General features: G+C 41.0%; 1 protein-coding gene across 1 annotated transcript in view; it reads right to left on the minus strand.

The window, feature by feature from the left end:
* bard1 (BRCA1 associated RING domain 1) overlaps window positions 1-24,847 on the minus strand; it is a 190,799-nt gene that overhangs the window by 165,188 nt on the left and 764 nt on the right. The window contains exons 2-3 of the mRNA XM_020510724.2: window positions 22,483-22,539; window positions 15,635-15,783 (exon numbers count right to left, since the gene is read on the minus strand). Coding sequence (XP_020366313.1) covers window positions 15,635-15,783; window positions 22,483-22,539 — 206 coding nt within the window. The remainder of the gene's footprint in view (window positions 1-15,634; window positions 15,784-22,482; window positions 22,540-24,847) is intronic.

Consider the following 24,847-nt stretch of genomic DNA (forward strand, 5'->3'; position numbering starts at 1 on the left):
AGGTGGGACATGAACTTGAGCTGCTTGGCTCAAAGGGAGGGACACTGCCATTGTGCCTCTTTAGCAATTAAAATAGTAAAGTATTCAAATCAGGTGTCAAAAGGCCTGTAACCACATGAGGAAAAATTGCTCTGATCACTGGTAGTTGAGTGGATAAATGCATCATGCTTACCATACTGTTACAGAATGAACACATTAAAGGCCATTCCTTGGAAAGAGCAATCCATTTAGCTGTGCAGTGGTACACAGAAATAATTATTAATTTTCTCAATGCTACACTGATGCACAGCCATAATAACAAAGATTCCTTATGATTGTCCCTTACTTATAAACAAATACTTCAACCAAAACCCCCTCATAACATCTAGCAGCATCAGACCATTGCCCTCTCATGCTTTTGCAAGTCACACAGTGCTCATTCATGTACCATTGAAGAAAAGCATTTGAACAGAACACAACTAATCTAACTGGCAGCAGCAAGAAACAAAAACTTTGCAGTGACAAAGCCAAAAATGTAAACAGCAAAATATAATTGAGCATCCACTTTGCCTCCTACAAATATTTAGCTCAGTTAGTCTTGCTGCCTGCAAAATGAATAACATTTCTATTAAAATTAAATTCAAGAATTTAAATTCAGCTTTTTAAAATTTCCATGCTTCACTGCATTATATAATGGAAAATATCTGATTAGAAAATAAATGGGAACAGACCAGCTAAAGCGGGAATTATATTTAATGCTGGATGTGCAGAAACTATTCTGAACACTTGCTACATTAAAATAAAACAAAGAACCATACTATTACTGTCCTTATGGGAAGGGTTTGGTTTTTGGGTTTTGGAAATAAATTTTGACAGGATTAAGTTGAAGTTTGCAGGATTGTGGAGGTCTAAGCAAAACTGCTGCAAATTCTTTTCTTTGGCAAAGCCAACAGCAATGGACACAACAGAAAGATTTAGATTTTAGAGCAAAATAATGAAGCATAGTAGAATTTTCATCTGAAGCATAATAAATAGAAGAAAGTTAAGTAAAGGATTTTGGAATTTTTAACACAAAATAAAAGACTATTTTAAAGAAACAATAAAGAATTGGCTACAGATCTGAACTAATGTCTCGCTGGGTTTAGGTCAAAATAGTAATTTGATAAAGGAACTGTTGAACAAAATACTCAAGGAAGCAGGCTAGGCAGGATGGTCACACTGAAAATGTAGACTGTCTAGAGGTTAAAGACAGCTGTGTGGTCTTGAAAGTCTGTGAGAAGTTGATTCAAATCAGATGCTGTAGCATCAACTGGTTTGAAACCAAAGAGATGTAGAGAGAATAGGGAAGTACTAGAAGTTTTTTTTGCAAACCAGCAAGATGGGAATGAAACCGTCCCATTCAATAAGTGTGACGTCACAATCCACAAGACTGACCAGAAGAACACATGCTGGATATTGAAGACTATTTGAATGGCAGGGCTGAAAAAGGGGCAGCCACTTAATTTGGTGCCACCAGCTGTCATACTCTGGGAGTGCTGTTGGTTCTCCAGCCTACCATTCCTTATTAGAACACAAGCCTGCTCCAAGGCCATTCTTTTAAAAAAGTATAGTGGATGTTTCTGTCTGGATCATACAGTATATGGAAATACTGGGTGCCCAACTGGAATAAAAAAATCATTTCTCAATGTGGTGAAGCAGAACTGGTTATTCTGAGTTTTGAGTTTGACTACTCTCATGAAGGTTGTATGGATTTGTCTACCTATTGTGCTTTAATGTTAACAAAGCCAGTTACTTAACATCAATAAATCTGGAATGATTCACACCTCTAAACGCACTAAAGAATCACAACATAAAGTAGGTTACCGAAGCAAACATTGTAAATTATCCAAAAACGGGTTAGTCCTTAATAACAGAAGGGATTGAACAGTGTGGTCCAAAATGTTGGTAAGCAATATTTGAATAGACCAAGAAGAGGCAAGCTTGTTGAGTACAATAGTTGTGTTGTAAAACTGAAAATTACATTCTATATGTTAAAAGGCATGCTTCTTGCAGAAATAAATTACTTTAGCTCGCGTTTTGAAGTGATGAAAAATACAGTGAGAGTAGTAAACAAAATGGACTTGTTCATGTTATTCTGAAATATTCACCTAATCAAAATCACCAAGTTAAATGGTGCCTGCATCACATCCTTTAATTAACATGCATATCCTTCCAAAAAATATTCAAATCATTACCACAAAATTAAAATTGTTCAGTTTTTAGTTTACTTCTTTTATTCTGTTATTTTCAAAATATCATTTCAACACCGCAAGGGCTGAACACTCTTTAAAGTAAAGAGTTACTAAATTCAAACCATAAATGGATTAGAATTTGTATCCTGTGTAACTAACCATGGAAGTTTCATGGAACTTTATACATTAAGTTGTATTACTGCACATTGATTAGAGTCATTCCCTCTTCACGATCAGTTGGGATCAACACTTGAAATGACAAAATAGCACATGTATATAGTTCCGTTAATGTAATAAAAAGGCACAAGGCATGTCACAGGAACCTATTAAAGCAAAACAGTAAACCAGCCACATCTGGCGAAATTATGGTAGATGGCCAGAGTTAGGAGCGTCTTGAATTTAGTCTTATGAAGAGGTATAATTGAAATATCTTTCCATGGATTGCCATCATGCTACCATGGAGAGGTTCCAGTGTTTTAAAGATCCTGACAGCGATACTTTTAGGAGTTCTCAGCTCCTGGAAGGGCCACCCATGATAGTAGGGCAAAGGGGAGGAAACAAACAAAGCACAATCCAAAACAAATCCTCAATAGTGAACCAAACAGAACTTATTTGTGTGATATCAATGGCTGCGAGGGCAAGTGAAGGCTGCAGCAGTAGGAAGATTCCGCAATCAGAGGTTTCCTTTCTAGTTGGAATTAGATCAATCACATGGCTCTCCATCTACAACTTGCCAAAAACAAGCAGGCAGCAGTTGTGTCTACGTCTATTTCATAGATACCATAGATAAATCCAAAGGAGGCTTCTACTCTGCCGTGGACACCATACTCACCAACATCCCCAAGGAAGATAAAATCGTCATTGTTGGGGACTTCAAACATCAGGGTTGGAAATGACACCTAACTTTGGGAAGAAACCATCAGAAAGGAAGCAGTCATGAATTGCGATTCCAACAGGAATTCTGCTCACCAAATGTGCAGAATTTTTCACCAAGGAGAAAGATATGACTGATGTTGAGGTCAGGGATGAGTGTGTGAATACCCTAGAGAATGTCAACATATTGAAAGAGGAAGTTTTGGGAATCCTAAATTGCATTAAGATAGACAAGTCCCCAGAACCAGATGGAATTTATCCCAGGTTTCTCAGAGAGGCAAGGGATGAAATAGCTGGGGCATTGGCAAGGATCTTTACATCCTTGTTGACTACAGGGGAAATTCCAGAGGACTGGAGATTAGCAAATGTTGTTCCCTTGCTTAAGAAAGGATGCAGGGATAATTCAGGAAACTATAGATCGGTGTGCTTGACGTCTGTGGTGGGGAAGCTCTTGGAGAAGACACTGAGGGACAAGGTACATGCGCATTTGGAGGAAAACAGACCAGTCAGTGACAAGGCAGCATGGTTTGTCTCACTAACCTGATTGAATGTTTTGAAGAGGTAGTTAGGACAATTGATGAGTGAAGGGCTGTGAAGGTAGTTTATATGGACTTCAGTAAGGCATTTGATAAAGTCCGACATGGCAGGTTGGTGCAAAAACTAAAATCACAAGGGATTCGGAGTGGCCCGGCTAGATGGATAGAAAACTGGCTTGGTCATAGAAAATAGAGGGGAGTGGTGGAAGGATGTTTTTCAGAATGGAGTCCAGTAACTAGTGGTGTTCCACAGGGGTCAGTCTTAAGTCCTTTGTTGTTTGTCGTATATATAAATGATCTGGAGGAAAATGTGGGTGGTCTGATATGCAAGTTTGCTGACGACATGAAGATTGGTGGAGTTGCTGATAATGCCAACAATTGTGAAAGCATACAACAGGATATAGATAGATTGGCGACTTGGGCACAGAAACGGCAGATGGAGTTTAATCCAGAGAAATGCGAAGTGATGCATTTTGGAGGATCAAATTTAGGTGTGAATTATTTTATAAATGGCAGAACACTAACATTCAGACGGATCTGGGCGTGCAGGTCCATAGTTCCCTGAAAGCGGCAACACAGGTTGCCAAGGTGATTAAGAAGGCATATGGCATGCTTGCCTTCATTGCCCATGGTGTGGAGTACGAGAGTTCGCAAAACATGTTGCAGCTATATAAAACCCTTGTTAAGCCACATTTGGAGCACTGCGTCCAGTTTTAGTCACCACAATACCAGAAGGATGTGGAAGCTTTGGAGAGTACAGAGAAGGCTCACCAGGTCTGGTGTCCAGGGCATTGACTATGAGGAAAGGTTAAAAAGACTAGGATTGTTTTCACTGGAAAGATGGTAGTTGAGAGGAGATCTGATAGACATCTACAAAATTATCAAAGGCACAGATTGGGTGGATAGTCAGAGGCTTTTTCCCAGGATTGAAGTTTCAATTACAAGGGGGCACAGGTTCAAGGTCAGAGGGAGAAAATTTAAGGTAGATGTGCGAGGAAATTTTTTCACGCAGAGACTGGTAGCAGCCTGGAATGCACTACTAGAAGAGGTGGTGGAAGCAGACACATTGGAGACATTTAAGAGGCACCTAGATAGGTACATGAACAGGGAGGGAATAGAAGGCTACGGATTGAAAAATGACAGGCTTGTTTTTAGATTAATTAGGGCATGATGGTGGGCACGGGCTTGGAGGGCCAAAGTACTTTTTCATTTGTTCTGAATACCAGTTAGTCATCATCACCAACACCCTGTTCTGCCAAAAAGACAAGATTCAAGACTTGTTGGAGGCATCCATGATCAAAGCACCAGCATATGAACAACTACGTCATTGTTCAATCCCAAGACCAAAAGGATGTCCTCATTACAAAATGAACGATCAGTGCAGATGACTGTTGGACAGACTGCCAGCTCATCCACTCCTGAATCTCTTTCAGATGCTATCAGAAGCAGCTGAAGATGAAGATACAGCTCAGAAAAACCTTAAAGTTGAGTGGACCATCAAACCTCCAACAATCTCTTCACCAAAATCTCCAAAGAGTTAATTTGAATAGGACGGAGGAAAGAGCTGAAGACAGCCATCCCCTCATGCTGTGAAGAAACCATTGGCTCCAAGACCAGGAAACACTAAACTAGTTTGCCAAGAATGTCTACATTATCCAAGACCCCATTGACAAGAGGAGGAATGCTCTCCGTGCCTGGTAAAACAACATCAGCAGCGAAGCAAAGAGGAAAACTCATTAAACAGCAAAGGCAGAGTTACAAAGAAGAACAAATGGAATTAGAAACCAATGACAGGTTTAGAAAGCTGAGAAGCTGCAACTCCTTGTTGACAAACGTAACACCCAAGGTGTCTTAACTGCCACGAGGCAATATATGAACTCAACACTCTTGGCCTCAAACCAATGCAGAATGAGGATGGAACCCTGTTGAGAGATGGAGAAAACATTAGCTTCTGATGGAGAGAACACTTTAAAGAACTCCTAAACTGTGATACAATCGCTGACAAGTCATATTTGAGGAAATCCCCATGAAAGATGGCCTTGGACTCCCACCTGATGTGGCAGAAGTTGAAGCCGCTGTAATACGCATGAAGAATAGAAAAGTTGTTTCTGAAGAAGGGTCTAGGCCCGAAACGTCAGCCTTCCTGCTCCTTTGATGCTGCTTGGCCTGCTGTGTTCATCCAGCTCTACACCTGGTTATCTAAGAATGGAAAAGTCGCAGGTTTAGACGGGACTCCAGTGGAGTTTTTCAAACTTGGAGGAGCACAGATTACCCATCATCGCAATCAACTGCTCCTGAAAATCCGGAACAAAGTACAAATCCCTGCTGATCTCATTGATATTGCCAATACCACCAACTTCAAGAAATGAGACAAACTGTGGGAACTAATGAGGAACTCCCTGTTCGCCATCACCAAAAACATTACCCAAAATTTCATTAGGTGCCTTCTCTCAGTCTCCGAAGAAATCTTTCTGGAAAGCCAGAGTGGCTGCCAAGAAAGCTGGAACTATGGACGTGATCTTCAGGGCTTGGCAACTCTAAGAGAAACGACAGGAACAATACCAACCACTATACATGGCCTTCATTGATCTGACCAAGGCTTTTGACTCAATCAATTGGGTAACACTATGAAAGATCCTGTCAAAGGCCAGCAGTCCAGTGAAATTTATCAACAACCTACACTTCCTCCATGAAAATCAGCAATGGTCCACAATGATGGTAATATGACAGAACTTTTTGAGGTCAAGCAGGGATGTGTCATTGCCACCACCCTTTCCTCCATCTTCATCATCACCTTTATTCTTCTGGTCAAGAAGGTTCCCATCGGTGTGGACATTGTCTGCAGGATGGATGGGAAACATTTCAACGTCAAACAATTGAAATTTACAAATCAAAAAAACACGACACCAACCTCACTTGTGGGACGTCAGTATGCAGTTGATATTGCCCTCCCTGTTGTCTTGGAAGAGGATCTTCCCGACTGACTTAATGTCTTCATGGAACCATACCATAAAATTGGTCTCAGTCTCAAACTCAAGAACTCAAACCTTTTACCAACCTATCGCAGATCAAGTTCTGGTCCACCCTTCCATTACAAATGAAGAAACCCTTCCAAATGTGGAACCTTTCCCCCATCTCTCATCTAATGCTGACATCAATGTGGAGAGTCAACATTACATTCAATCAGCCAGTGCTGCCTTTGGATACCTAAGGATGACAGTCTTCAATGACTATGACATCCACTCTGATAACAAGATCCTTGTGTATAAGGCAGTCATCCTTCCAACCTTTCTATATGGCTCCAAAATTTAGACTATGTATAGATGCCACCTTAAGGCCATGGAGAAGTACCATTTCAGTTGTTTGAGTTGGATTCTGTGTGTCAGCTGGGAGGACAGGTGTACTAACATCAGCATCCTTGAAGCAGCTAACAGCACCAGCGTCAAGGCCATGATCATCTAAAACCATCTCCACTGAGCTAATCACATGCTTAGGATGCCCGAGCTCTGATTCTAAGTTCTAAAGAAAATCACCTTCACCCAGCTCACTTCTCTCAAGAAATGCAACATAGATATCAATGTGTGGGAAACCCTCATTCAGAAGGATCCAACTTGAAGAAAGCTCCTGTATGAAGGAACGCAATTCTTTGAGAACACCCAACAGCAACAGGAAGTATGGAAATGAAACCAGAGAAGAATGCCAATGATCTCAGGACCAAGGCCCAACTCTACTTTCAGGAAACAGAAGATGTGGTTCTGGGATCAGGTTCATCAGCCACACAAGGACCCACAGAACCCCTGACCACTTTTCAGAACAAAGGACACCAGTTGACAGTTACTAAACTGTTGCATTTTTGATGAACACAAAATGATGTTTGGAACGTAGTTTCTACAAAGCTCTCAGAAAGGTCATGTGACCCAGCTCTCAGGGTGTGAAAAGGCTGCTAGATTTTGAACTAACAGTCAGACAGAAAGACTGCCACAGGACAAAAGTGAAACAGTTTTATCCATCCCTCTCTTTGTTCAAATCAACTCTTATCAAAGCAGATGTTGATTTGAAGATGTATCAGACATTTTCACAACTGCAACCAGGGAGGTTTTAAGGGACCAACTCTACGGTCCCCTAGAAAATCACCCTAGTGAAGATGAGAGTGACTGCTTAAATAAAAAAAGCTCCAGCAGCTACGGTAAAGTAAGCTAGTAAAGAACTCTTTAAGCAAGTAGCAATTGATTTTTTTTCCTGACTTTACTTGTTACTTGGCCAAGTTTTAAAATCTGATACTCTGCAAAGTTTAACTCTTTCTTTTTCATGGTCAGAAGCCCTTGACTGTGTATCTTACATTAGTGGGTGGTTGGTTACACCTGCACATTTGAAACTTTTTCTTTATAAGTTCTTCAACGTTGCACGAATGAGTCTTCGGAATAAAACTAACTCTGCTTGTTAACTTAAGGAACCAGGCTGGCTAGTTTTCTTACACCAAGTGATAGCACATCCTTTTAAATTTGAACTCTGTTGTAACTAACTGACGCGTGCAGTGTAGAGAGGAACCCATTCAGCCCTCCTGATTTGTTTGTAACGGTACAGAGTCTGGGAATTTTAAGAGTGAAGATATGCCCACCAACAATGAAGCAATTATAATCAGGGATGCTCAAGAGGCCAGAACTGGATGAACTCAGATATCTTTGACAATTGTGGGGGTGGAAGTGGTTAGAGGTTGGAATGAGCAATGCCATGAGAGAAACAAGTTTTAAAATCAAGATGTTATATGACCGGGAGCCAATGAAGGTCAGCTAACACAGGATTGAAAGGTGAACAGACCTATTGTGAGCAAGGACATAGAAGGTTTTGGATTAGCTCAAATTTACACAGAGCAGAATATGAAAGGCCAACCAGGAGGGCATTGAACCAGTTAGGTCTGAACGTAATAAAGTCATGAATGTGAGTTACATCAGCAGACGGGCTACGGAAGAGGTGAACGCAGACTTGGAATGTTGTTGGAACTCCATCTCGTGGTAAAATATGACGCCTGGGGTCCTGAATAGTCTGGTTTGGTCTTAAGACAAATGCCAGGAAGAGGGATGAAGGCAATAGGTAAAGAACAGAGTTTGAAATGGGAACAAAGATAATGTGCTTCTGCCTTCTCAAGAAGGAAATTTCTGCCCATCCAAAAGAAAAAGCTGAAACAATTTATGTTTTTCTATATGCAGAAAATAAAGGAGTTTCTTTTAACCCTACCCATCTGGTCGTAACCAGGCAGGTATAGCAGTTTAAAACCAGTAGGCTCTTGTCATTTAAGTATTGATCATTTTTGATGACAATCTGCAGATTTTCCACATAGCTGAGGTGCCTGTCTGAAGTTGGTGAGAAAGCCTCAAAATTGTATCCTATTACCCAGTAAATTGCCAAATAACTGGCAAACATACAGGGAGCAACAGCTTTCAATCCGGACAGACACAGGACTGCAGTTGATCTGAAGACAGAAAAAGCTTTTCAACCAAATCCAAAAATTCTCCTGACAAGGCAAGAATATCCTTGCATTCTCCATCCATTACTCCGCACGGCTCACTCAAACAAGCCCTAGCTCCATTCCCGGTGAGACCCTCCTGATACCACCTTGCCAACTTATTTTGGAAGTTAGTAGTTGGGAAAGGACTCCGCAATCTTCTCCTGCTGGTAACCTTGCTGTACCATTCTCGCTTGTTCCACGTCACAGTGGAATGGTGGCATTTGAGCACCTCCCCTGACTGAGAAATCAATTCGCTGACAGTTAAAATCCACCAAATTTGGTTCAATACAATTTTAGTTTGCTTATTAGTGTCTCAGAGGGGTGACAGCGACTTTCAAACGAGTGGAAACTATGATATGTACTGTTATATGTATGCCAGCCAATTATTTTTAAATGTAAATAGCTTTTCAAAAATACAGGGAATATCAATGACAGCTTTAGCTTTTAGGGAGCTGTGCTGCATGAAATTGAGAGACAGAGAGAGTTTGAATTTTCCAGAAAAGAATTCAAAGAATCCTGCAAAGTTTAGAAACTTTTTTTAAAAAAAAATGTATACATGTAAAATTATTCTAGAATTAGATTGCAATGTTTTCATCTTAGGAAATTGGAAAGATTTCTTTTATAAAAATAAATGTATATTAGTTATTCACTTGTCCTTCCTTTGCATAAAACAAATTTGATAAAAAGTCTACAGATGTGTCAACTGAAGGACGAAGAGAGAGCCATTGCTGCTATGATAGAATTTCTGCAAATTAAAGTGTAGCTCCAGGAGATTAAAAGAAAAGTAGAGAGACTGTCCTACTTATTATCCTAGATATTGCTCAAAGCTTAAACATCAAGGCTGTTGAACCCACTGGGGAAGTGGGAGTGCTCCAAGATACAAGTGCCAAACAATCAAGTGCAGGAAGCTAGGAAGGAACCAATACACAAACATGCAATTTAATCAAAAGCATTCTACAAGCAAACCTAAAAATTTGACTGAAAATGTGCACAATTCAATGCAGTTCCTTGGATGATGGAATAGAGAGTCATACATCCAAATTTGCAGATGATACTGAAGTGGGAGGCACAGTAAATAACAGAAAGATTAAGTGAGTGCAAAAAACTGACATAGATGCTGTTCATTATAGGGCAAGAGTGGAGGTAATTTCCTTTGGATCCAAAATAGAGAAATCAAATTTCTTTTTAAAATGGTGAGAGACCATGAGCTGTTTGGGATTTTGGGATTTAACTGTCTATGTACACAAGAGCATTAGAAACTGGCCCACCAACGCAAAAGGTAATCAACAAGAATATTGGATTTTTGAATGAGCAAGTGATGCTTCAGCTGTACAGATTCTTGCACAACCGTATCTGGAGGACTGCATTCAGCTTTGGGCACTGAATCTCCGCAAAGATACAGTGGCCTCAGAAGGAGCACAGCAGTGCATCACGAGTCTGCTATCAAAACTGCAGTGTTAAGTTACAAGGATGGAGTGCATTGATGCATCTCTTTTCTCTTACAGTTTACAAAGCTGACAGATGTTCTAATGGATACATGTACAATGATTTTAAAAAATGGATTCAATAGAGGGAGATATTCTGTCCCCAGGCCACAAGGGGACCACAATCTTAAAACTAGCACTCGTCCAATTAGAAGTGAAATCAATAAACGTTTCATCATAAAAGGGTGGTTGAGGTCAGAAACTCATTTCTCAAAAGTTTGTGAATGTCAGGTTAATTGAAATTTTCAAGGCTGAAATTGATCGTTTTTATTAGATATGAATAGTTATGGTCATCTGAACAAAGCAGGTAACTGACATTTAGGTACGAATTAGCAATGATATAATTGCTCAAGGGGCTGAATGGTCTATTCTTGTTCCTATGTTGTCATGAATGCTGAAATTTTGAAATGTCTGCATAAACAGCACAGTTCAGAAAAATGCCTATGTGATTTGATTGTCACAGAGACAGAAATCTCAAAGACACACCCACTGAGATGGGGGTGACAGTTTAACACCTTTCTTCTTTTTTACACAGCTGCCGTTTGAGACACCAAAAGGCTGGAAGCAGGGTAATTGGTCTCTTATTTATGACAAAGCAGGATGCTTACAAGAGGTCGGCCTCTATTTAACAGAAAGGAAACAGAACAGACAGAGCTCAAGAATTTAAGGATTGGGGATTCAATGAAGTGTGTATTACTGATGATAATCATATCCTTGAAAATTCATGTGAAGTGGAATGACTACTGAAGGGATATTAGAAGTTTCACCCTGGCATGGGGGAGAGAAGTGAATCTCTGCTGGACAGAAAATAGTGACTATTAAGGCTATATATCTGCCAGATATGTGACACACGGTAATAGAATATTTTGGGCACGTTTCTGAGTGCTTTAATTTAGTGTATTAGTTGGCTGTTAAATAATGTTTCATCTATGTTAATATTAGTTTGTACGTGAAATCCCCATTTTGGTTCTTTACATGGATTATTGGGAAATTCATCTCTTTTTAAAAGCTATTGTTCTCTAAAGAGATTGTAACAATGTTCTACGCAATTAATAGTTACTTCTTACATTCCACAAAGTTGCTGATTTCAGAAAAGGTAACAGAAATCAGATGCTATTCTCATGCAGAGAAGGAAAATTATTTGGGAAGTATATTCCCTGAGGTGTATCTACATTATTAGATGAGGTTTGTAGTTTCTGGTTAACATGCTTGAAATGTTAAAAACAAATCTATGTTCAGTGTCCAACAATCTCTCTACGTTGAAAGCTAACAAAATCAAATGAAGAACAACACTGTTTAGAGGCTCTGCTACAAATCAACTTTAAATAATTCTGCAATGATAAAGTTAATTAATCTTCCTTCCAATCAGTTCCTTGGTTTTGATAAACAGATTTGAGCTTCAGCTTTCTACAGCAATGATGGCCCGTCTTTGTGGGGAAAAGGCACAATGATATAATCCATCTATTACAACTGTCACAGTCAATACTTTTAGTCTCCATCAGAAGATAGGACGCAGAAAGAAAGAGAAACCATCTGCAGGAAGTCCACAAGTGACTGTGATGCGAATTCTTGACAACTCTGCCATAGGATATTCGACACAGAAACAGGGAACACAATCTTAATAACTCTTGCCAGCTGAAAGCAAGACAATGGTGGGGTCTTAAAATTGGCCTGAGGTTGCTCTCTGGTATAATCTTTGCAGTGTTTCAGTTGGGTAAGGTCCTACCAGTGCATTGATGTAATGGTAGTGGAAGATCCAAAATGGCAGCTGAGCTTCAGTAAATTTCAAAAATGTAAACCAGTCTGAACTCCTTGTGGACCAGAAGCAGGAGTTCTCCTCAGCTCCACAAGGAATCCATGGACCTCCACTGCCCCAGCCTACCCTGACCTGATCACCACTGAATCCTCTGTAGGGTCTGCCATATCTGCACCCACCTCGATCACCTCCATTCTCTCAGATTGTCAAAGACTATACCCACAGACCCCAACCGTGGCCTCCTACAGCAAATGTTCTATTCCTGTCTGCCATTCATTTTAGCCAGATGGAAGGAGACAAGCTAGAAGCTTGATTTTAAATGAAGTAGCATACTTAATCATATCCACTTTGGGCCCACCTCCATAATTCCTGACTTTTTTTTTATAAAGACTTTGGCTTTACAAACACTCCTAACACTACAATCATGCATCTTCACTGACAACACGTCACTATATTTATTTAGTGACCCAGGAAACGTTTGCCGAGATACAGGTATATCTCATAACTGCGATACAGACTCAGGGCGTTTGGTTTTATGCAAAATTCAGTGAAATGAAAACAACTGCTGCTGTGGTTCAAATCAATTCACACAACAACCCCTCAACTCAATATAATTAGCTTTCGAGAGTCAGCCATCCATCACTCTCCAACATGAGACCCATGACCAGCAAAACATTAAAAAAAAATGCCACAAAGTAAACACAATCCCCATTTTAACGAAGTCTGGGGTGTTCTAATGCAACAAATTCATAAGCCAACTGCAATACAACAGTTCTTCTGCTACCCACTATTAAGAAATTTGACCCCCACCAACTCCCAACGTGTCAAGAACAGGCAACATTACAAGGCTGCAACACACGTATAGAACAATATGGTTCAAATTATTCTGAGAGAGTCTCATCCCAATCACTGCTTAGGCAGATGGACATAAAGAGACAAATCATGTTAAACAACTGAGCAGTTTACACTATCAGTACTGCAAACACATTCAGTACTTCTTTAAATAATACGGAAGTAATGTATAATAAGACTGAAAATTCCCTGTTTTCCAATCTTGGCCATGAACTAACAGAAAATCTGTGCATTTGAATTTCAAAACTGTGTGCTTGAGAGAAAAACCCCCTTTGAACATGTTGAAGAAGGAATATTCTTGTGAATTAAATAGTTGCCTAAATCTATTACTTACAGACCCACTGTTAAGTGCACAACCTGTACAGCGAAGGATTTTTGGACTTTAGCTGGAATAATTATATGTTAAGGAGAGTCAAGGGTAGAAGACTACTAAATTAGCTGTTCAAGATGGCACAGTGTGCAGGTGTGCCAAATTCTCAAGACATGCTGTGGACGGGATAGATTTCCATAGGTAAGCAAACCTTCGGAGACCACATGAAACGACATTGTCTGAAACCATGGAGAAGAAATTGAAGCAATAGAGAGGTTCAAAAACAGAACACAAGTCTGCTTACAAGGCAGACTACAGGAACACAATGCAATAAATCAACAGGTTATTAAATTATCACCCACAGTATAGTTGGAGGATTGATCTCTGCATGTTCATGGACCAGGACAATCAGCCAGAGTTTTGAACTATATTCATGGTTTAGAGATTGTACAGAACTCTATTTGCAATTTTTTAAAATAAATCACTTGTCCAAAAGATATGCACGATGCTGACTAGGCCAGTATTTATTATTCAATCTTAATTGTCCTTGAGAAGGGCAAAACCTGGACTGTAATAAAGCCATTAGAAAAGTACTGGTTGATCTCACCTCTGTTTACTCAAGTTAATACAAAAAACACAGAACAGAAATAGACTGCAATGTGCACACATGAGCTCAGGCCAATTCTTCCCTTCCTACCCAAGACAAGATCAACAAATTCAGCACAAGCATAAAAATGCTAGAAAATACTAGATACTGTCACTGAACTAGGAAAGGACCTAAATATATATAGACTACTTTCAGAAATATTTTAACTTTGTTCAGTTTATTTAACTTACTATTTTAATAACTCTGGTGCAAGATTTCCTTTCACTCACTCACAGGATGTGGGCTTAACTGGTAAGCCCAGCACATCGTCCATCCCTAGTTGGCCTCAAGAAAGTTATGGTGATCGGCGTTCTTGAAACATTGCTATCCTCAGGAAGGATGTTAGGGATGCATTTCCAGGATTTTGAACCAATGATACTGAAGGAACGTCAATATATTTTCAAGTCAAGATGGTGAGAAGCTTAGATGGGAACTTGCAGGGGTTGGGTTCCCAAGTACCTGCTGTCCTTGCCCTTCTAGATGGTCATTGTCATGGGTTTAGAAGGTGCTGTCTAAGGATCTTTGGTGAATTTCTGCAGTGTATTTTGTAGAAGGCACACACTACTGTTACTGTGTGTCAGTAGTGAAGGGAGTGAATGTTTGCAGATGTGCTGTCAATCATGTGGGCTGCTTTGAGCTGGACGGTGTCAAGCTTCAAGTGTTGTTGGAGCTACAATTTGTGCAGTAGAAATGTCACTTGCCAGTCATCAGTCCAAGCCTGGTTATTGTCCAGGTCTGGCTACATTTGGGCATGGACTGCTCAATATCTGAACAGTCATGAATGGGACTGAACACTGTGCAATCATCGGCAAACATCCCCACTTCTGACCTTGTGATGAAGGAAAAGTCATTGATGAAGCAGCTGAAGGTGGTTGGGCCTAATACACAACCTTAAAGAACACTTGTAGAGATGTCACGGATATGAGATGACTGATTTTCAATCACCCCAACTATCTTCCTTTGTGGCAGATATAACTCCACACCAGCAAAGAGTTTTCCCTGATTCTCAATGACTCCAGTTTTGCTAGGGATCGTTAATGCTGCATTTGGTCAAATGTGGCCTTGATGTCAAGGGCAGTCACTCTCACCTCACCTCTGAAATTCAGTTCTTTTGTCCATGTTTGAACCAAGGCTATAATGAGGTCAGGAGCTGACTCTCCCTAGCAGAATGCAAACTGAGTGTCACAGAGCAGGTTATTGCTGAGCAGGTACTGCTTGATAGCACTGTTGATGACACCTCCATCGCTTTACTGATGATCAAGTCTAGACTGATGAGGTGGTAACTGGCCAGGTTGGATTTCATACATTTATTCTCTTATGATGAAACAAAACCATTCTGAGAAATTCAGTCAACACAAGCATAAATAATCTTTAAAAAGTAGCAGTCATTTCTGTTGGAGCTGAACGTAAATCAGTATCAGAGCAACACCAGCAAACACCATAGTCAAGTTCCAGCCTTACCTGGAGAGCCTCTGACATTCAGGAGAACTCGAAGCTGGTTGCACAGGTCGGCAATATTGTGCAGCTGTCTGTTTGGCTGCAGGTCTTTCACCCAGGTTGGAGTGTGACACACTGGACAACTCTTCCCAAGGGAATCAGCAACACAAACTCTGTAAACAACAGCAGACATTCATAATGATTCATACGCAATTTTCAAACAGATCACTAGGTTCATTAGTTCTCTTTCTCTTTCCTCTCCCTCAATTCATCATTACACACAAGAAATGGCAAAGAACTCATTTGTGATGATGCCCCAGTATCATCCTGGCTGAGGTGTCATATATGATCTTCCTCCTTCTCCAGGTGGCAGCTATCTGACCTCTTTGCTGCTCTCCCCAACAACCACCCTGCCAATGGAAAATCAGAAGGAGAGTAAATAGTGAAATAAAAATGCTAAAAATCTTCTAAAAACTAACAGAAAAAATTGGAAACACTCAGCAGGTCAAACATGGGAGAACAGAAGAATTATCCTTACATTAAGTATAGCTCACACTGGCAAGAAATAGACAGGCATAGTACTTTAAATAGAAAGAAAAAGAGGACGGTGTATACATTTTACGTAAATAAGAGAGATAGATAAGAGACAGAGAGAAGAAAATAAACTCTCATTTAAATTAATGAGGATTCTAAACTGCCGTTCCACTAATGCTGAAGAACTGATTGAGGACTTAATAAATCATCTCAACTTGGGTATTTGCCTATAGAGGCAGGAATCTGTCTCACTTATATCAAGAATTATGTTCAAATATAATAATGTTAAGACAGACTTGCATTTATGAAGCATCTTATCACATTTCAGAAGCACTTCAAAAGGTTTCACATACAATCATTAAAAAAAAAACAGGGAGCTGGCAGACATTTTGACAAATTTTCTGCGTGCTATGATTTGTGCAAGCACAGTGAAACTCATAATCAGCTCATTTTTTGATTGAGGCAAAGAAGAGTGTTGGACATTGCACCAAAACAAACTCATTACTACACCCCATTCTTTTATTGAGAAAAACACCTTGAAGTAGTTTATGTCACATTGCAAATCACTGTGCCACATTTGACTAGTGTTTCACTTCATAAGCAGTGAACCGAGTGAAGGACAGTTATGTTTTCAACATTCAGGTTGTCACATTAGAAGCTTGAGTTGAATTTTTGAGTTTATATGCTTAAAGTCTAATGGATTGAGAGTTCATTAGCAACTTCAGCTGCAAATAAAAAGTCATCTTTGTCCCCTCAATATCACAGGAAATAGAGAAATGCAAAGAACATAACATTCCCAACAGACTATAAGAGTCTCTTCTACAATAGACTGAATTATCATTCCTGCCGTGTACTCAGGCTTAGAATCAACAGTTTTCATTTATACAAGACAGATGAGCAAGTAGGAGTGAAATATACATTATTTTATTCTCTCTGGTACATGAGATAAAAACGTCAAGAGCGTGCAACTTGATTCCAGTCTCACATTTTGTGACTGACCCTTAATGCGATAATAAGCACCATTTTGTCAGTGTTTCTGATATCCCAAGAACAAACAAATAAAATCAAGAACCAACTGGCTGGTGCCATAGGGGAGCTTTTGAATCATGGTTACATTAAGATTCAGCTATAAATACTGTGACTATCAGAGATGACTTCAGCCAATCAATGACACGTCCCTTCACAAAAGGTCTCAAGACAGAGCTGTTAGGCAATTCCACTGTTCCTGGGCTTAGGCCCATTCTGGTTCTTCTCCACCGCTGAAACAAAATCAATAAATGGCTACATCTCAGATAGTTCCATAAAAGTCACTGATAAATTTCAATGCATAATTTCTGCAATCACTGCACAATAAAACTGCTTAATTGACTGTAGAGGTTTTGGGATGAAGGAGCACAAGATGACCTTGTCAGCTGTTGATCCCTTTTTCTTCATCTACTCTGGACATGGGTTTCAAGTCGAAACATCATGATGTATATGCCCTTTGAAGAAGCTAACTGACCTAGCATATATTTTAGCACTACTCAAGTTTACTTCAAGATTTTTAACAGAGATTTGCTGAACGCTAAAAGGGTCCCCAACATCAGTCAGTCCATAAATTTCTGTAGTGGTTGGAAATGGTGATAAGTTTCCTCCATAATTTTCCAATGGTTAGGTGATGTAGGCCTTCAGAAATCAAAAATGACCTGTTAGTAACCTCCTCTTCCCTTTGGCTGTAGAGATTACTGCTCAAGATTCATAGCTCTCACTTGCTCAGTGAAAGGTGTTCCCATGAACATTACTTTGCCACTTAAACATGCACAAATGCTAACAAAAGGTCACAAGTGAATCAAAATAGCTTGAATTTTCCCACAGAAAAGGTTGAAGGCTACTGATTTGGTATAAACCCATACTTTGTTAATACACAATTATTTTACTCCTTATAGTCCCAAAGTAGCATGCTGACTACAAGATATACCAGACAGATAGATACATGGCAGATGATTTTGTTTTAAAAATGTATTTATTTGTTCACGGGATGATGGTATTACTAGCTAGACCAGTATTTCTTACTCATCCTAATTGGCCCTGCTAGGCGTTGGTGAGCCACTTTCTGGAACTACTGTAGTTCATGTGATGTAGGGACACCCACCACGTTAATAGGAAGGGAGATCTAGGATCTTGACCTTGCAACAGGAAAGGATGGTGACACGCTTCTGGTCAGGATGGTGTGTGGCTTCAATAAGAATTTTCAAGGGGTGTTGTTCTCATGCATCTTCCGCTCTTGTCCCTCTGTGTGGTAAAGTTTATGGGTTTGGGAGGTGATGCCTAAGGAACCTTACTGCGTTGCTGCAACGTATCTTGCAGATGGTACACTGCGGATATTGTGCATCTATAGTGCAGGAATGAATGTTGGTGGTGGTGTATGGGGTGTCAATCCAGCAGGTTGCTTTGTCTTCAGTGTTGTGAGAGTATTCCATCACTCACCTGACTTGCACCTTACAGATGGTGGACAGCCTATGGGGAGTCAGAAGGTGAGTTAGACACCTCAAAGTTCCAAGCTTCTGATCTGATAATGCAGCCATCGTATTCATGTGGCTGATTCAGTTCATTTTCATGTCAATGGCAATTAATAGAACGTTGATAGTGGAGGTTTCACATTATTAACATCGATTGTCAAGGGGAGGTGGCTAGATTCTCTCTCATTAGAAAGTGTCAATAGCTGGGACTTATGTAGTGTGAACACTCGAGCCACAAATGCCAGGCAATGGACCATCTCCAATAAGATACAATCTAACCACACCCCTATATTACCTTCCCATACAATCGCAGAAGGTGTAACACCTGCCTGTATGTTTCCTCTCTACTCGCTATCCAAGGCTTCAGACAAATTCCAAGCGAAGTTGCAATTTATCTGCACCTCACTTAATCTAGTCTATTGTATTCGCTACTCACAATGTGGTCTCTTCTAGATTGGGGATACAAATCACAGATGGGGCAACCGTTTGCAGAACACCTATGTTCTGTCTGCTGAACAGACTCTGAACTTTCCGTTGCATGTCTCTTCAATTCTCATACACCAGGTCTTGTCATCACCTGGGCTGCTACCACAGACAACCCACTTTCAGCTAATAATTGTCCCCATTAGGAGCTACTGATTCTCCCAGGCTGGTCTTTACCCTTTCTTTTGGCTGCACAATTCATAAAATCAAAATCCCTACAGTGCACATAGAGGCCATGAAGCCAAATGAGTCTGTACTATGAGCATCCCATCCAACTCCACACTCCCACCCCGTCCCCATAATCTCTCATTTACCATGGCCAATCCACCTAACTTGCACGTCTTTGGACTGTGGGCGGAAACCAGAGCATTTGGAGGAAACCCACGCAGACACGGGATGAATGGGCAGACTCCACACAGACAGTCACTGAAGGCTGGAATCGAACTCAGGTTCCTGTCACTGAGAGGCAGCAGTGCCAATCACTGTGTCGCTCTAATTGCTCTCTCTCTCTCACTCACTCTCTGGGCTCCATCTCCACCTATCATTTATTCCTCCTCCCTCCCCAGCTTCAGCATTTATACTAACATTATCCTTGCTACAATCAGTTCTGAAGAAGGATCATTGGACTCAAAACACTAACTTTGCTTTCTCTGCACAGATGCTGCCAGACCCGTTGAGCTTCTCCAGCAATTTTCTGTTTCTGTTCTGACCATGAAATTATAATGTGTCATAAAAACTCAACTGGTTCATTAATGCCCTTAACGGAAGGAAATCTGCCATCCTTACCCAATCAGACCCACTGCAATGTATACAACTTTTAACTACCCTCTGAAATGGCCCTTGCAAACTACTGAGTTCAAAGGCAAGCGGGGTTAGCCAACAAATGTTACCCTCATCAACAATACCCTCATTCCATGAAAGAATAAAGCAGAAGATAAATCTTCCAAACTTTCATTGATGATCATGGGGTGTTGATTGGCCCAACTGGATTTATTCTGCTTTTGTGGACAGAACATACCTGGACAACTGTCCACTCTCAGTTAGATGCCAGTATTGTAACTGTGCTGGAACAGCCTGGCTAAGGGTGCAGCTAGTTCTGGTGCACAAATGTTCAATACTATGGCAGAACGTTGTCAGGGCCAATAGCCTTTTCAGTGTTCAGTGCCTTCAGTGATTCCTGATATCACAGGAAATGTACTGAATTACCTGAAGACTGGCAGAGAATTTCCCGCCTTATTACCACCAATTTCAATTTTTAACAGTACTCTTTAGTGCCACACTTGGATTAACTTTGTCTTCACAATTGGACAAAGGAATTGAATGAGATTTCTCCAAATTTGCAGATGACACTAACCTGGGTGGCAGTGTGTGCTGTGAGGAGGATGCTAAGAGACTGCAGGGTGATTGGACAGAATGGCTGAGTGGGCAAATACAATTTAATTTGGATAAATGTGAGGTTATCCACTTTGGTCACAAAAACAGGAAGGCAGATTATTATCTGAATGGTGGCAGTTTAGGAAAAGGTGAGGTGCAATGAGTCTTGAGTGTCATGCTGGAACAGTCACTGAAGGGTGGCATGAAGGTGCAGCAGGTGACGAGGAAAGCTAATGGCATGCTGGCCTTCATAGAGAGAGGATTTGAGTATCAAAGTAAGGATGTCTTGCTGCAGTTATACAGGACCTTAGTGAGGCCACACCTTGACTATTGTGTGCAGTTTTGGTCACCTAGTCTGAGGAAGGACATTCTTGCTTTTGACGGAATCCAGCAAAGGTTTACCAGACTGATTCTCAAGATGGCAGGGCTGACGTGTGAAGAATGACTGGATCAACTGGGCTTGAACTCGCTGGAATTTACAAGAATGTTTTGGGGAGCTGGGAGGGGTGCTGCGGGCAGGTGAGGGCGGCATATAAAATCCTGATGAGATTGGGCAGGCTAAATCCGGGAAGTATATTCATGATGTTGGGGGAGTCCAGAACTAGGGGGTCACAGTCTAAGAATGAGGGGTAAGCCATGCAGGACTGAGATGAGAAAGCATTTCTTCACTCAGAGTTGTGAACCTGTGGAATTCTCTCCCACAGGAAGCTGTCAGGGCCAGTGCATTAGATATATTCAAAAGGGAGTTAGACATGGCCCTTGCAGCTAAAGGAATCAAGGGGATATGGAGAGAAAATGGGAATGGGATACTGACATTGCACAATCATACTGCATGGTTGTGCAGACTCGAAGGGCTGAATGGTTTACTCCTGCACCCATTTTCTACGTTTAATGTCAACCTCAGTCTAACTTCTGGAAAACTTTTCTTCCACAAAATAACTGACGCATTTTAAGACACAAAGGCTTTCACCCTAAACACACCTTCCACAGTGTGGTGAAGTCAAAGCCAACATGTTTCAATTGCACATGCGCAAACCCAGAAGATTTTAACCTGTCTCTTAATGATATCCCATAGCAATCTCAGATTTAAATTTAACAACCTCAGTGATCTCTGGCTTTTCTGGCACTGAGGTATCAGTGTATTCCTTTGTTAACAGATTGAATTCAAACTGTTGTGTGTAAATTCAAACTACTCTCACCTTTGAAGCTTCCATCTTCCTACCTTTGGACCCCTTTCACAAACACAACTCCCCACCCAACCCGCTGCAGCCCCATAACAGCAAATGCAATCTGTGCCTTTTGCAGCCTCTATCGCAAAAACACCTCCAAGCCCTAGTAAAAAGCATCACCCCAGCTGCCCAGCCCAAAAGATTCTCCAGCAACTTGCTCACATTTTTTGGGTACTGCTCACTGTTCATTCAATCATAGGCCACTTCTATCTTGTGTTAGCTGTCGATTAGGCTCACTTTGAATGAAATTATCAGCAGTAAATATGACAACCAGCCTGTGATTAGGGAATCATCAATTATGTCAAACTGATTTGAGTGTGAGAAGGGAACTCTTCTCTGACTGAAGAACCAATTATTGAATTTTGGGGGCACATTCACCTGTCATTCCTCATTATTTTAAGTATTGCTGCAGGGCAGAGAAGGATCATTTACTCAGCACTTCTGGCAAAGGACAGTTCTAAATGCTTCACCTTTGTCTTCTGCACTCACATGCTTGGCTCTGCCATCACTCAGCATGGGGGACAGTCACTGAATTTTCTAAACAATTAACAAATCATCCTCCACCTTTTGGTGGTTGCAGAGCCTTGTTCTGATTAGTTAGTTGTGGGATCCCTTAGCTTACTGGAAATTTATCATGAATGGCAGCTCCCATACATGGTATTACAGTAACATGAATAAGACAACAGCATTCTTGGCAGCGATTTTAATTGCCAGTAGTCAGATTTTGACAATCCATCCTACACTGTACTCTTACCGGCAAAATACATGCTCACATCCTCCAAGGCAGACAGGCTCCTGCAGCAGTTTGCAACTGAAAGAGAAAAACATTCCTGAATGATCAAGACATGTACTGTGTAATAAGCAGTATATCTGATGCTCTCCATGTGCAAGAGCTCAAATAGTTATTGAAAGCAGAAGACACCACAGGAAGCTTATATAAAAAAAATTTAAAATGAATTATGCTTTTCTGTTTAGTTATCCGCTCAGGAAAAAGAAACTCAACCGAGTAGGGAAGCTACAGTAAGCTCAGCAAGATCCCAAACATAGCAAGTAATGACCAGGCTACCTGGGTTGTTGTTCTGTCTGTGATAACACAACAAAAGGAACAGGTGCAGGAATAGACCATACAGACTTTCAAGTCTGCTCAGCCTTCCTTAACCATGGTTTAACCCTTACATCATTTCACATTAACATCCTATTCCCTTATCTCTTGGTTTTCCTGGTACCCAAAAATCCAAAGTCCACCATGAATGTACTCAATCACTAACCATCGATAACCCTCTTGAATAGGTTAATTTAAAATTTCACAGTCCTCCGAGTAACGAACTTTCTCCTCATCATCTCAGTTCAAAATGTTTAACTCCTTACCTCTGTGACCTGAATTTAGGACTCTCTAGTCAGGGGTCAGTCTCTCAGATGTACCCAGTCATTCCCTCGAAGAATGATTAATGTTTCAAATTAGGTCACTTCTCATTCTTCTAATCTCAACAGAATACAAACTCATTTTATTCATGGACAGCTCTCTCACCCCAGGTATCAATGGAATGAACCTTCACTCCAGCTCATTTAAGCAAGTATGTTCCTCTCTGGGACGGCTCTTGTGGTGCAGTACCCCCAGGAGACCAGATGTCTGAACAGGTTGGTTAGTAAAAATATCTATTCCTCCTTGGGTATGGAAACTAAAATTATGCACCGTACACAAGGTCCGCAGCATTACCAAAACTTCGAAGAGTTGCAGCAAAACTTCATTACCACCACATTGCAACACACTTGTAATAAAACCTGACATACTATAACCTTCCTAATCTCTTGCTGTACCTGCATTTTAACTCAGACTTAAACACGAATGCCCAATTCTTCTGAATCTGTATTCACTAGCCTATCTTTTAAAAATTATTCTGCTTTTCCATTCACCCTACCAAATTGGATAGCTTTTCACTGCATCTGCCACCTTCTTGCTCACTCATTTAACTTCAATATATCCCTTTCCAGCTTCTTTGCATACTCTTCAAAGTTTATTTTGCCAACCTTGTATTGGCAGTAAACTTAGATATATTGCATTGAGCTTTTATGATATTCCACCAATTACCACATGCCATCCTGAAAATGGTCTGATTCTTTTTTTCAGCCCTGTAAATAATCCTCAATCCACGTCAACACATTATCCCTAATTTTGTTTTGTTCATTTGTGGGATGTGGGCTTCGCAGTCCAGGCCAGTGTTTGTTGCTCATCTTTAGTGGTCTTGAGAAGATGGTGGGGAGCTGCCTTCTTGAACCATTGTTCACTGTAAGTACCCCCACGCAATTAGAGACAGAGTTTCAAGATTTTGAACCAGCAACACCGAAGGAATGACAATTTGGAATGGATCAGGGAGCTTCGCAAGCGAAATGGCTATATTCCAATGTCACTGAGCAGCACCCACTTGTCCACCAGCAAGTCAGCCTGCTGCTGACTGGGTGCTCTAAGGTGGCTGCAGCATGGGCCAAGCCTGTACTGATAAAGAGTGGTCCCAGCTGTCAAGATCAGACCACTGCATCCCAAAGCCACATCCTCCAGCCTCACATCCCTAATCCATCCAAATCCCCACTGCATCGGGCCACCACCCTTTCTAATCGCTCACATCATCCATAAAAACCCCCAAACCATCACAACACTGGAAGCCTACCACGAAGCCACAACCTCATCCCCGACCAAATCACAAACCCTCAAACCTCGTCACCTTTCAACCCCTCCCCACGCCTCGGGCCCTCATCAATCTCATAAAAACTGAAAGAACTGCGGATGCTGCACATCAGGAACACACACAGAAGTTGCTGCAAAAGCTCAGCGGGTCTGGCAGCATCTGTGAAGAAGAAAAAAAATCACAGTTGACGTTTCGGGTCCTCAGTTCTGAGGAAGGGTCACTGGACCCGAAACGTTGACTCTGATTTTTTTCTTCTTCACAGATGCTGCCAGACCCTCTGAGCTTTTCCAACAACTTCTGTTTGTGTTCCTCGTCAACCTCACTCCACCTCAGACTCTTCCCCTACACTCTCAGCACCCAACATCATGCAGCCTCACCCTGATAACTGCCCGGGCAGTGTCAGCCCAATTCACCTTTGACCCTCCCCTCCCCCCC

The sequence above is a fragment of the Rhincodon typus genome, chromosome 7 (assembly GCF_021869965.1).
Source record: "Rhincodon typus isolate 14 chromosome 7, sRhiTyp1.1, whole genome shotgun sequence".
Lineage (NCBI taxonomy): Eukaryota > Metazoa > Chordata > Chondrichthyes > Orectolobiformes > Rhincodontidae > Rhincodon > Rhincodon typus.